Source organism: Ursus americanus, chromosome 17 (genome assembly GCF_024610735.1).
Source record: "Ursus americanus isolate L20-20 chromosome 17, mUrsAme1.1.p, whole genome shotgun sequence".
Classification (NCBI taxonomy): Eukaryota; Metazoa; Chordata; class Mammalia; order Carnivora; family Ursidae; genus Ursus; species Ursus americanus.
In genome coordinates, this window is record NC_142143.1 from 57,136,784 (window position 1) to 57,149,144 (window position 12,361).

At 37.1% G+C, this 12,361-nt stretch overlaps 1 protein-coding gene across 1 annotated transcript; it reads right to left on the reverse strand.

The window, feature by feature from the left end:
- Positions 1-7,864: 7,864 nt before the first annotated feature.
- On the reverse strand, positions 7,865-8,830 carry LOC123791631 (olfactory receptor 6C2-like). The gene has a single exon (XM_045796477.2). The coding sequence runs from the start codon at positions 8,801-8,803 to the stop codon at positions 7,865-7,867; it is 939 nt and encodes a 312-aa protein (XP_045652433.2). The 5' UTR covers positions 8,804-8,830.
- Positions 8,831-12,361: the final 3,531 nt, after the last annotated feature.

Below are 12,361 nucleotides of genomic sequence, written 5' to 3' on the forward strand. Positions count from 1 at the left end.
CTCTAGTTTTCATCATCATATAGTTGTATTTCATGGTGTCTATGCAAGGTGCTGAATGAAAATCCTGTTAGGTACACAGAGTAAAGCAAAGTGGTGCCGATGATGAGGGAACAGAAGACAAGCTGAGGACAAAGCAGAAACTGACACCCCACAACCCCCCCCCTCCTGCATGGGATGCATGTGACATTCCTCAAGCACTCCTCCCTGCCCTAAAGGACAAAGAAATAGTTAACCTATAGATACCACAATCCTGCAAGACCTAACTCTCCCTCAGTTTTACAAATGTCTTTAGCAGTTTACAAGAATGAAACATTTCTACCAATAACCTAGCTTCCAGAAAGGAATGTAGATACAATTAAATGTCTTTATAATCTGCAGCCTCCAGGACATTCCCAACTATCCTCATGTTATTGCCTTGCTAGAGGGACAAATGACATTAACTTGACAATGGCAAGGCCTCATGTATCCTGTGAGTCTCCTTTAACATATGAAAGTATTTTCTCAACCTCCCTTTTTCCTTTCCTCCCCCAATCCCATAGTATATAATCAGTCACCCCTCACAACCCTGGGCAGCAGCTCTTTCTGCCCACAGGTCCTGTCCCCGTGCTTTAATAAACCACCATTTTGCATCAAAGACGCCTCAATAATTCTTTCTTGGACATTGGCTCCGGACTCCACCCCATTGAACCTCACCAGTATTCCATGTCCTCATCATGGAGACACCCTGATTGTCCTTTGTTCCCCTGAAAGAAGGAGGAGTGATTAGTTTTTTAGGGGGGAGTAGAATATCTCTAATAAAATTCCACTTAACATCACTAATGCTGATATATTAAATCCTGTATGACTCAGGTTTGTTATTCTTTTTCTTCACAACTCACAAGACAGTATAGCTGTTATTAATTGGTGCCATAAAGACTCAAGTATTGTTTGGAGGATAGTTATGCTTATTCCCTTATAGGGTTAAACAAGCTGTAAACTCATAAAGGATCCATACTATTGTATATTGTCATAAACAAAACAAAACAAAACAAAACAAAACAAATCCAGGCTTAGTAAGGAAAGACTTTATTCAAAAATGATTATTGCAAGAGGGGTTGAGAGCATACTGCAATAAGGGGGACTATTGCAATAGAAAGAATATTGTAACCATAAAATTCGCAAGTGTCTCGAAGGTTAGAGAAAAGAAGCTTTTCTTGTACACAGAGGAATAAACAAGGCTAAAACAAGCAGGACATGGGAAAGTGGGATGAACGGTATGGGGAAATGGGAAGAAAAGTTGGCTATCTCCTTAGGCATAGATTTGGGAAGTGGCCACAGAAAGATTTCCCAAGGCAGTGACAGTTATGGTGAGCTCTGAAGGGTGGATAAGATTTATCTAAAGTGCCAGCAAAAAACTAAAAATTAAAAAAAAAAATTCTAGAATGAAAAAAAAATTCCAGGGAAAACAACATTTCTAGACTAAACCAGGATCTAGAAATAAAAAGATAAGAGTATTCTGTATGCTTGGACATAGAGGACATGAAATATGAGAAATCATGAAGAATATAATCACTAACAGTATGAAGCTTTTTCTTTGAGAACTAATGTCTAGGTTCATACTTTTTTTCATCTTTTATACATTATACTACTGATTTCCAATCAGTATATAACCTGGGTTTCCCATACATTTTTAGAGTTGAATTTTTCTGGAATTTGTTCTCATCATTGTGCAAAATATAGCTTCTTTTATAATTGGTGTTTCCATATCAATATATGTTTTAGTGCTGGCCTGTTTTTTTCCTAAGAAAGGCTGTATTATTTCCATCTTTATTATAAATTTTTATTCAAGATGTTATCTCTGATACTCTAACATTAGTCTTCATATAAAAATAAAGTACATTTATTTTTGCACAGGCTGCATTTTTCAGATGTTTAGAAAGTTTTTTTGTAATAACTTCTTGAGAATGGTCGTGATAATTATGTAGGTGGGCATGTATCCATCCCTAATTGGCTTTAATTCTTGAAGCCTGAGAGAGCTGAAAAGAAGTTGGAAGCTAGCAGAGGCTGGTTCATGAGGTTTACAGAAAGACACCATCTCCATAACGTAGAAGTACAAGGTGAAGCAGGAAGTGATGACATAGAAGCTGCAGCAAGTTGTCCAGACGATCTAACTAAGATCATTAATGAAGGTGGCTACAGTAAACAACAGACTTTCAGTGTAGACGGAACAGCCTTATATTTCTAAGAAGATGCTGTGTAGGATTTTCCTAATAGAGAGGAGAAGCCAATGCCTGGCTTCACAGCTTCAAAGTACAGGCTGACTCTCTTTTGTGAGGGGTTAATGCAGCTGGTGACTTGAAAGTGAAGCCAGTGCTCATTGACCATTTTGAAAATCTTAGTACCCTTAGGAATTATGTTCAATATACTCTGCCTGTGCTCGAGAAAGGGAACAACAAGGCCTGGATGATATAGCACACGTGTTCACAACATGGTTTACTGAATATTTTAAACCTACTATTGAGACCTAGTGCTCAGAAAAATGATTCCTTTCAAAATATTACTGCTCATTGACAATGCATCTGGCCACTCAAGAGCTCTGATGGAGATTTACAATAAGATTTATGTTGTTTTTGTGCCTGCTAACACAACATCCATTTTGTATCCACAGATCACAGAATAGTTTTAGCTTTCAAGTCTTATTATTTAAGAAATACATCTCCTAAGGCTGAAGCTGTCATAGAAAATGATTCTTCTGATGGATCTGGACAAATTGAAAACCTTCTGAAAATGATTCACCCTTCCAAATGCCATTAAGAACATTTGTGATTCATGGGAAGAGGTCAAAATATCAACATGAACAGGAGTTTGGATAAAGTTGATACTAATCCTCATGTATGTCTTTGAGGCGGATGAGACTCCAGTGGAGGAGATAAATAGAGTTGTGGTGGAAATAGGAAGAGAACAAGAATTAGAACTGGAGCTTGAAGATATAACTAAGTTGCTACAATCTCATGGTAAAACTTTAATGGATGAGAAGTTGCTTCTTAGGGATGAGCAGAGAAACTGGTCTCTTGAGGTGGTATCAACTCTTGGTAAGGATGCTGTGAAGATGGTTGAAATGATAACAAAGGATTTGGAATATTACAGAAACTTAGCTGATAAGCAGTGGCAGAGTTTGAGAGGACTGACTCAACTTTTGAAAGTTATACTGTGGGTAAAGTGCTATCAAATAGCATCACACACAACAGAGAAATGTTTGTAAAAGGACTTAACTGATGTCGCAAACTTCCCTGTTGTCTTATTTTAAGACATTGTGACAGTCACTTCCACCATATGCAACCACCGTCCCATCAGTTAGCTGCTATCAACACTGAGGAAAAACCCTCTACCAGCATAAAGATGATAACTCGCTGAAAGCTTAGATGATGGTTAACTTTTTATTAAAGCAAAAAAAATATTATTTATTTACTTATTTATTTATTTAAAATTGTAAGGACATGTATTTTGAGGGAGAGAATAAGAGAGAGAGAGAAAGAGTGCGAGGTGAAGGAAGGGCAGAGGGAGAGAGAGAATCTCTAGCAGACTCTCCACCTCGTCGAAGCCCAATGTAGGGCTTGATCCCAGGACCATGAAGTCCTGACCTGATCTGAAATCGAGTTGGACACTTAACTGAATTAGCTACCCAAGAGCCCCTTATTTATTTATTAATTTTTTTTAATTTGAGTATAGTTGACACATAATATAACATTAGTTTCAGATATAAAACATAGTGATTCAATGATCTGAAGTTCTTTGGGTCAATTAGTATTATATTTTTGGCCATTTCTTTAATCTTATTACTTACATAGCAGCTATCTCAAGTATTCCCTATCTTCAATCATTGCATACTTGGTCATTTTCACCCACTGCTGAATTAAAAGGCATTTGCTTTAGAGGCCTCATTAGATGGCTGCATGGAGTTTCACTTGGTTGCTTTAAATGGTTTCCTTCTTAATAATTAGAAAGGGCAGATATTGCTTCCACTTTGTACCTTGTCCCATAGTTTAGCCTAAAGAATAAGAAAAGCAAAATGAGAGTAAGAACAGGTCACTGTTAACCTCCGCACCTCAATACCAGGATAAGGGCCACCACAGCAGTTCCAATGGTGGTAGAGACAGGAACTGTATCTGCAGCCCAGACACATCCCCTCAATTCCCAACACCACAGTTCCAGAAAAGTAACTCATCCCAAGGCACCTCTTTCAGCTGCGTGTACTGAGGATGGTATCTTTTCCTAAAAATTACCACCATCTTCTCCCAGCTGTTAATATTTCACATTATTAAGAACACTGTCATGAAATTGACATTGATATTAAGATACAGAGATTAAAAATAGAGTTAACATTAAAATGTAAATGACTGCGAGCAGGGTCACCCACTGACAAAATGTCAGCAAATAAATCTCTCAATGGAGATAAAATATACACATTTTATGCATAGTTTTTGTTTATTTTTTAATTTTGTTTTTTTGCATAGTTCTTGTTTAAAATGAGGGTGAGACTGTGGCAAAGGATGCTTAGGAGTGTCCCCCAAATTCCGCGGCATGGAGATGATCTTCATTATATTGATACATAAAACAGGTTGTCAGTGACTATCATATTTGTCATTCATACTGAAAGTCACACTTCATTAATGGTTGTTGAAACCTTTCACTAATTATTAAAATAACACATCATATCCGTTATTTTGTTTTAGATGCTTTCCTCAGAAAAAAACATCATTCTAGAGTCAAGGAAGGAAAAAAAGGTAATAAAAACCCTTTTCTGATAGTCATGATCTCAGAGGTGTACTGAACTCTTAAGTTCAGGAGGGCGAAAAAAGTCATCCAGGAATGTCTTATCATGGAGATGGGTGAGTGGGCCCTGATTGCTCATTCTCTGAATGCAGACTTACACAGAGAGCTGAGCAATTGCAGTTTTCACTAAGTGGTCCACCATCTACATAAGAGGAAGACTTTTTTAACAAGAAGCCTGTCTCCTTGTGAGCCCAGGAATTATTTCCTTTACCCTGTTAACTACAAAGCTTATAATAGTTTAAATGGGTAGATAAGGATCTCTGTTTCTGTAAAAATTGGTATTCTGATATTTCTAGCACAGGAAAATATTTTAAATTGACAAAATTGACCCAATTTTCATTTAAGTGAAATAAACACATATGTTCTTGGTGGTTATGACCTAAACATTACTAATGAATCTCTGTGTAAGACTCTGGAACTATAGAGCGGAACAAACAGAACTGGGGAAAATGTCCTGAGAGACACAGATACAAATAACGTTAACATCAGAAATAGGCCAGGTATGCAATAATAAGTACCAGATTACAAGGCAAAAGGGAACTTTCTTTTCTTTTATTTCAACATTATTTTAAGTACTTGTAAGATGATAAGGACAATTCTTCTAATTTATTAATCTTGTAAAATGTGTAATGAATGCTTAGTGGAAATATAACTATTCAGATAATATAAAAGAAAAAAGCTTTTAATGAAAGAAAAGGCAAAATGATTACTGTTGATAGTTTTCAGAAATACCTCCCTGATTTTTATGATTCTTCTTTTTTTATATTTCATGGGCCTTTCTATTTCTATTTTTAGTATTAATCAAATGGCTATTTTTTCGTATATATGTGTCTGTGTTTTTTTCCTGATTTATTAGGAATAATTGGCAGATAAAATTGTATGTAATGATTTAATGATGATTTAATCCACATAAACATCGTGAGATGAAAACCACAATCAAGTTATTAATGTATCCATCACCTTATATGTATATAATTTTTTATTTTGTTGTGAGAATGCTTAAGATCTCTCAGCCAATTTCAAGTATATAATATAGTATTATTAATTATTATCCATACTGTACATAGATTCTCACGACTTATTCATCCCCTTTAATATAATTATTTTGAATTCTATTTCACAGAACTCATAGATTTCTATTTGTTTGGTCTCAGTTACTGGAAAATTACTGTGCTCCCCTGATGGTGTCATATTACTTTGCCTTTTCATGTTTCTATGAAACATCATGGCTTTGCAGTGATGTCTACAAATTTGAGGGAGCAGTTGCCTCTTGCAGCCTTTTCAAACTGGCTTTGGTGGGAAAAGACTTGCATCTGCAAATGAGTGTGAAGCGGCCCACTAGGTGGGGTGCAGTGTTTCCACTTCCAGGGAGGGGGCAGTAGAGCCTCAGTGGGCTGGGCATAGACCAGTGCAGTCTAGTCATAGCTGCATTTTAGGCCCCAGGGTGTGGAGTGCAGAGCGATGACAGCCTGGCCTTAATGGTGTTGGATCAAAGCTGTGACCGAGGACCAGTGGGCAGGGTGCATGGTGCAGAAAAGAAGCGGTCACCTGGTGAAATCCCCTTACAAGGGATTAATTAAGGACAGACCTCCAGAGAAACATGTTTTCAAAGAGTAGGATGAAAAAAATATCAACTATTAGGATGTCGCTAAAGAATTACGAGTGAAATATCAATTGTAATGTTTGAGAAAGCCACTTTACATCAACATGCACATCTTAAAATGCTCATTCAGATTTATTCAATTTATCCTCGCTTGTTAGAGTTCCAAATGTAGTGGGGATTGTGATTTGGAATGGCAAATCTTTGTACAGGGGGCTAAATTTACTCCCTCGGTTAAGTTTAGGGGATCTGCAAGAGATTGAGGGACCACATCCATGTGCACAATCCCTTGTAGAGCATCTTGAATCTATTCCTTCTGATACAGTTACATACTTTACTCCTATCAATGTACATGATGGGTCAAGAAGAACAAAACATTATATAGATGTATTATATTCCATAATGCTCTCAATGCAATGGACTGCTAGGAAATTGGAAAGGGCGGTTTAAACACTAGTTATTCCAAAAATGTGGTTGACAAAAGTCTGGAATTTTATATAAATAATTGTCTTCTCACAGTGAACATGATAGGAAATAGTATGGGCACTTAGCTGGAAAGGTTTATAGGACCAGGAGATGTGAAAGAGGGGTGGGTAGTAGTAGAAATTCACAACTTTGTGTGTATTACTTTTAGTACTATTTTCCTCATATGGTTCTTCTAGCCTGGATTTGAATTTACGGGTGTCTGAGGAAGATGATGCCAAGAGTCAGGACAGAACATTCACAGTATTAAATTTAACAATACTTACTTGTAACGATACTTTAGTATGGGCCATAATTTCACGCGTTTAGCCAAAATAGAGGTAACTGTGAATGTGGTCCCTTTAACTAACTCACAGGGATAGTTCTGTAAGACTTTACCTGTCAAATCTGGTGACAACTGAGTTGAGGTGGGGCAGAGGAGAAGCTTTATCAAGTTTGCTGTGACTGCCTGTCGTTGGATGGAGACTATAGCTGAGATGGAAAATCAACTGTATTCATCACCGATGTGAAGCTTACAAAGTCATTTAAACCTGGCATCTGGCTGGTAGGTGGGGAAAAGAAAAGGATGGTGAATCACATATTAGGTGTTTTACAGGCCGGGTCTAGAAATAGGGCACATCACCTCCACAGCCTTTCTCTTAAGTATAACATAGGCTACATTGTGGCACCTAACAGTATACAAATATGGCAAAAAAAGAAAAAAAAAGTGGTCTACTGTGTTTCCAGGGATAACAACCAACATGTTTGGCAAACATCAGTTGCTGTCAGACACTAAGAGTAAATACCCCAGAGTTTAGTTTTAGTGGAGAATAAATATGGAATAGGGTTCATAGTCAGCTGTTTAAAAAGAAAGTGAGAATGTCCGTATGACTGCAGAATAAATGATATAGAGACAAATAGTATTAGAAGCTTCAGGTTTTGGGCCTCTTCCTCCTTCCTTTCAGTTGGATGCATTGACTCATTTCTCCTTTACATCTTTGAGAGGAATGCAATTTTTTTAATTGAGTCATGAAAAGCTTGCTTCACTTGCTTGTTTCTCAGTGTGTAAATAAAGGGATTCAACATCGGTGAGATAGAAGTAATAAGGAGTGAGATCCCCTTATTAATAGCTACTTCATCCTTGGCTGAAGGTTTGACATAAATGAAGATGCAGCCACCATACGTAATGGAAACAACGATCATGTGGGAGGAACAAGTGGAAAAGGCCTTTTTCCTTTGCTGGGCAGAGGGAAACCGTAGAATGGTCCCAATGATGTAAATGTAGGAAAGAGCTACACATGTGAGGGTAACGATGAAGGTCAATGCAGCACAGACTATAACCATCTGTTCTATCAACCATGTGTCTGAGCAAGAGATCTTCAGGATAGGAGATGCGTCACAGCAAAAATGATCAATGATGTTTGAATCACAGAATTCCAGGCCCAAACCTAGACTAATTGGTGGCAGAATCATGATGAGTGCTGCTACCCAACAGAAGAGGATGAAGTTCCTGCAGACTGTGCTACTCATGATGGTGGTGTAATGCAGGGGTTTGCAGATGGCCACATAGCGATCATAGGACATGGTGGCCAGGAGAAAAAAATCTGTTACTGCAAAGAGGTCTGTAAACAGCAGTTGACCGGCACAAGCAGTATAGGTAATGGACTTGTCCCCAGATGATATGCTGTATAAGAATCTGGGGACACAAGCAGTTGTGAATGAAATTTCTAAGAAGGAGAAATTTTGGAGGAAAAGATACATCGGTGTTTTAAGGTGGGGATCAATCAGAGTGAGGGTGATGATGGTTAGGTTTCCAGATACACTCAGCACGTAGGAAAGAAACAGAAAGATAAAAAGCAAAATTTTCAGTTGAGGGTTCTCTGTCAGTCCCAGCAAGATGAAAGTTGTTAGTGACGTTTGGTTTCTCATCCTTGACTACTGTTTTTTGGCCCATCTGCTTGAAACAATAAAGAAGTTATATGAAGAGCTCCAAAGTCCTGGCCAGTGTGTGACCTCAAGAGAAGTAAATCTGAGAGTGATTCCTATACACTGGTTAGTTGAGATGTGAGTGCGCATAACACACAATAACGTTTGATTACCTCTTTGTGTCACACAAACTGAGTCTTCACATTTGAATCACATACGTTCTGTTGCTGCTTCTAATAAACCTACAGCTTAGGTATACTTGGTGTCAGTTCAATGTATCATCTTATAAACATCATTGAAAAAAAACCTCTCCATATATTGCTTTTGAATCAACAATTCTGACGTCCCCAATTTTCTATCTGCAGACATGCTTCTAGCAGAGAAGACTTTGAAGAAAAACTAACACTGGTCTTTGGCAGGATAATCCCAGTATTAAAGTTTACATGTGTATTAGTTACTAAACAGGCAATGACTACTTATTGCATAGCTTATCCTGTGTCAGCTCATTTAGACCATCTTCTTGGAAGTGTGTTTAAGACATTTTTATTGGGAAAAGAAGACATTTTTATTGGCTATATTTTCTTAAAGATTCATTTAAATGTGTTAACAACCCAATTTTTTTTTCAGGTTTTCACCATAGAAATTTTACTTTAAAGGTGCACATTTAACATTGTAATATTTACCTTTGGCTGTATTTTGTTTCTACTTTTAGAATAGATTTTGATGAATCTGGGGTATCCTTGTGCTAAGTAGAGTTTCTCCCCAGCTTGCAAACTGAGGTATGGGATTGTATTTTCTCAATCAGTACTTTCTTCTAGATTTCTTCAGCAGTGAAAGTCCTCACATACTCTAATTAGCTGCTACTGTTTTGTATTCTCCAGATCTTTAGAACTTTCCCCTCTCTTTTCCTCTCAAAGGGTTCTCATTAAGAGCAGATTCTTTTTTTAAAATTTTTTATTATGCTATGTTAGTAACCATACGGTATGTCATTAGTTTTTGATAGTGTTCCATGATTCATTGTTTGCGTATAACACCCAGTGCTCCAAGCAATATGTGCTGTCCTTAATACCCATCGAGGCCTATCCCAATCCCCCATCCCCCACTCCTCTGAAACCCTCAGTTTGTTTCCCAGAGTCCATAGTCTCTCATGGTTCATTCCCCCTTCTGTTTACCCCCCCTTTATTCTTCCCGTCCTTCTCCTACCAATTTCCCTGTTATTTCTTATGTTCCATAAATGAGTGAAACTGTATGATAATTGTCTTTCTCTACTTGACTTATTTCACTTAGCATAAATTGTGGAAGGAGCTGAGATGCCCTTCAACAGACAAGTGGATAAAGAAGATGTGGTCCATATATACAATGGAATATTACTCAGCCATCAGAAAGAACGATTACCCAACATTTGCAGCAACATGGACTGGAGATTATGCTAAGTGAAAGAAGAGCAGCTTCTTGATATTAAAATTCTAACCTGAATTTCTGTTGTTTCTTTCTGAACACATTTGACAATGACATATCTCTCCTTGTATGTATTGGTAAGCAATGTGTTGGATTCAAAATTTATTACAGAGAAGTAAGGGAACATTAGGAGTATGTTTATAGAGTTGAAGAGACATATCCCTGTTTTTTTGTTTGTTTTTGGCTAGCCTTGTTTCAGTTTGAAATATAATCAACCACCTTAGTATAAATGACATTTAGGTATAATAGGTTTAAGAGGTTTTAGCCATTTCTGAATTATACTTCCACATTTTCGCTTAAATTTCACCTACATACTAATTGTCTCCTCTGTCCTATTTACCATTTGTACATGAACTCCTCTGATTTTTGCACCATTTAAATTACTCTAGCCAGGGTCGCCCACCACCAGCCTCCCTCTCGTTTCACTCATTAAACAAAATTCAGTCCTCATTTACCTCAAAGTCTGTGTCATATGAGACTATAAAATGCTAACTTATGAAAGTCTTTACAGCTTAGTTCCCACTATTTCACATTTCCTTGAATTTCTTCCTACTGCGTTGTCTATTCTTTTTCATTCTCTTTCGTGGTTTTTCTTTTTCTAATCCCTATGGTTGTTTCTGCATCTGAAATCGCTTCTCTAGAAAATACTTTCTTTTGCTCTCTCTTATAAGTCAGGTGATTCTTATAAGTAAGGTGACTTCAAATGGGCTGGTAATTCCCAAATTTACATCTGCAGGGAAAAATACGTCTTACAGTGTTCTGATTTCAACGATGAGCTTATGCTTGGACATCTAGATCAGACTTAGAGGGTTTGAATTACACTTTCCCTTTTTCCTTTCTGAGTGTCCTGGAGCAGTTTGCCTAACTTCTTTATCTTGTGCTTTTTTTCATGTGCAAAATTCAGGTAAAGATAACATTTACATCTTTGGGTTATACTGATAATTTTCGATAATATAGGTAAAATATATACAGGTGCATTTGGAATAAATATCATGAAAACTCATTAACTACACTGAGCTTTCTTATTTTGTTATCTTATTATTTCTTTTTGAGAGTCCTGTAGATGTGCACATTTCAGGATTTTAAGTGTGCCTCTCACTACTGCATATCCTTCCCTGTCAACCCTAAGTCACATATAAAGACATTCTTTCTTGTTCCGTTTATGTTACTCCCATTTCATCACTAGGTCTTGCCATTTTGGTTCTCTTCTTGATTTGCTTCTTTTACTCTCTCACTCGCAATTCTAATTTTATTCTGGGTGTCTTTACCTCATAGGTAAAATATTGCAAAAGCATATTAACATACACTTAACATATGTCTTTGCTTCTCCATTCAGTATTTTAAAATCAGCACAATCAGAATCATTTTTTAAAAAGCTCAGATGTGATTAATTTTCCCCTATGTGATGCGGAAAAATGTTTCTTTTCTTTTCTTTTCTTTTCTTTTCTTTTCTTTTCTTTTCTTTTCTTTTTTTCTTTTCTTTTTTTTTTTTTAAGATTTTGTTTATTTATTTGAAAGAGAGAGAGAGAGACAGTCAGCGAGAGAGGGAACACAAGCAGGGGAGTGGGAGAGGAAGAAGCAGGCTCCCAGCAGAGAAGCCTGATGTGGGGCTTGATCCCAGAATGCCGGGAACATGCCCTGGGCTGAAGGCAGACGCTTAACGACTGAGCCACCCAGGCGCCCTGGAAAAATGTTTCTGAACTGTTATCTATGTTTCCTTAAAACTCTTGATCTATCTCTCAGTTACGTGAATGTTAATTCATTTTGGCTTTAAGTAACAATTGTGAAGAGTAGAAGAAGGAATATATTTATGGATTTTAAGTTTCAAAAGCATCAAAAATTTAGATTCATGGAATATTTTCAGGCAATAAATATTTTATTCAGAGTAATGAGTAAGGAGAAGTCTTCCATCCTTAGAGAATTTATGAAATTTGTTTAGCAGGGGTAAGAGAGTTGGAGTCTAGTTTAGAGAATTTGATGGTTCTGAATGAGATCTCTGTGTTTGGGGCCCTCTGCTATCTTCCAGTGATACGGAGCCAGAATAACAGAAGGAAAGAAAACGACATAGACTTTTGCAGGGGTTTTTTTTCCTTGTAGAGATTG

Excerpts from the sequence above, each read along its gene's own strand:
- LOC123791631 (XM_045796477.2), bottom strand. The coding sequence starts at position 8,803 with ATGAGAAACCAAACGTCACTAACAACTTTCATCTTGCTGGGACTGACA.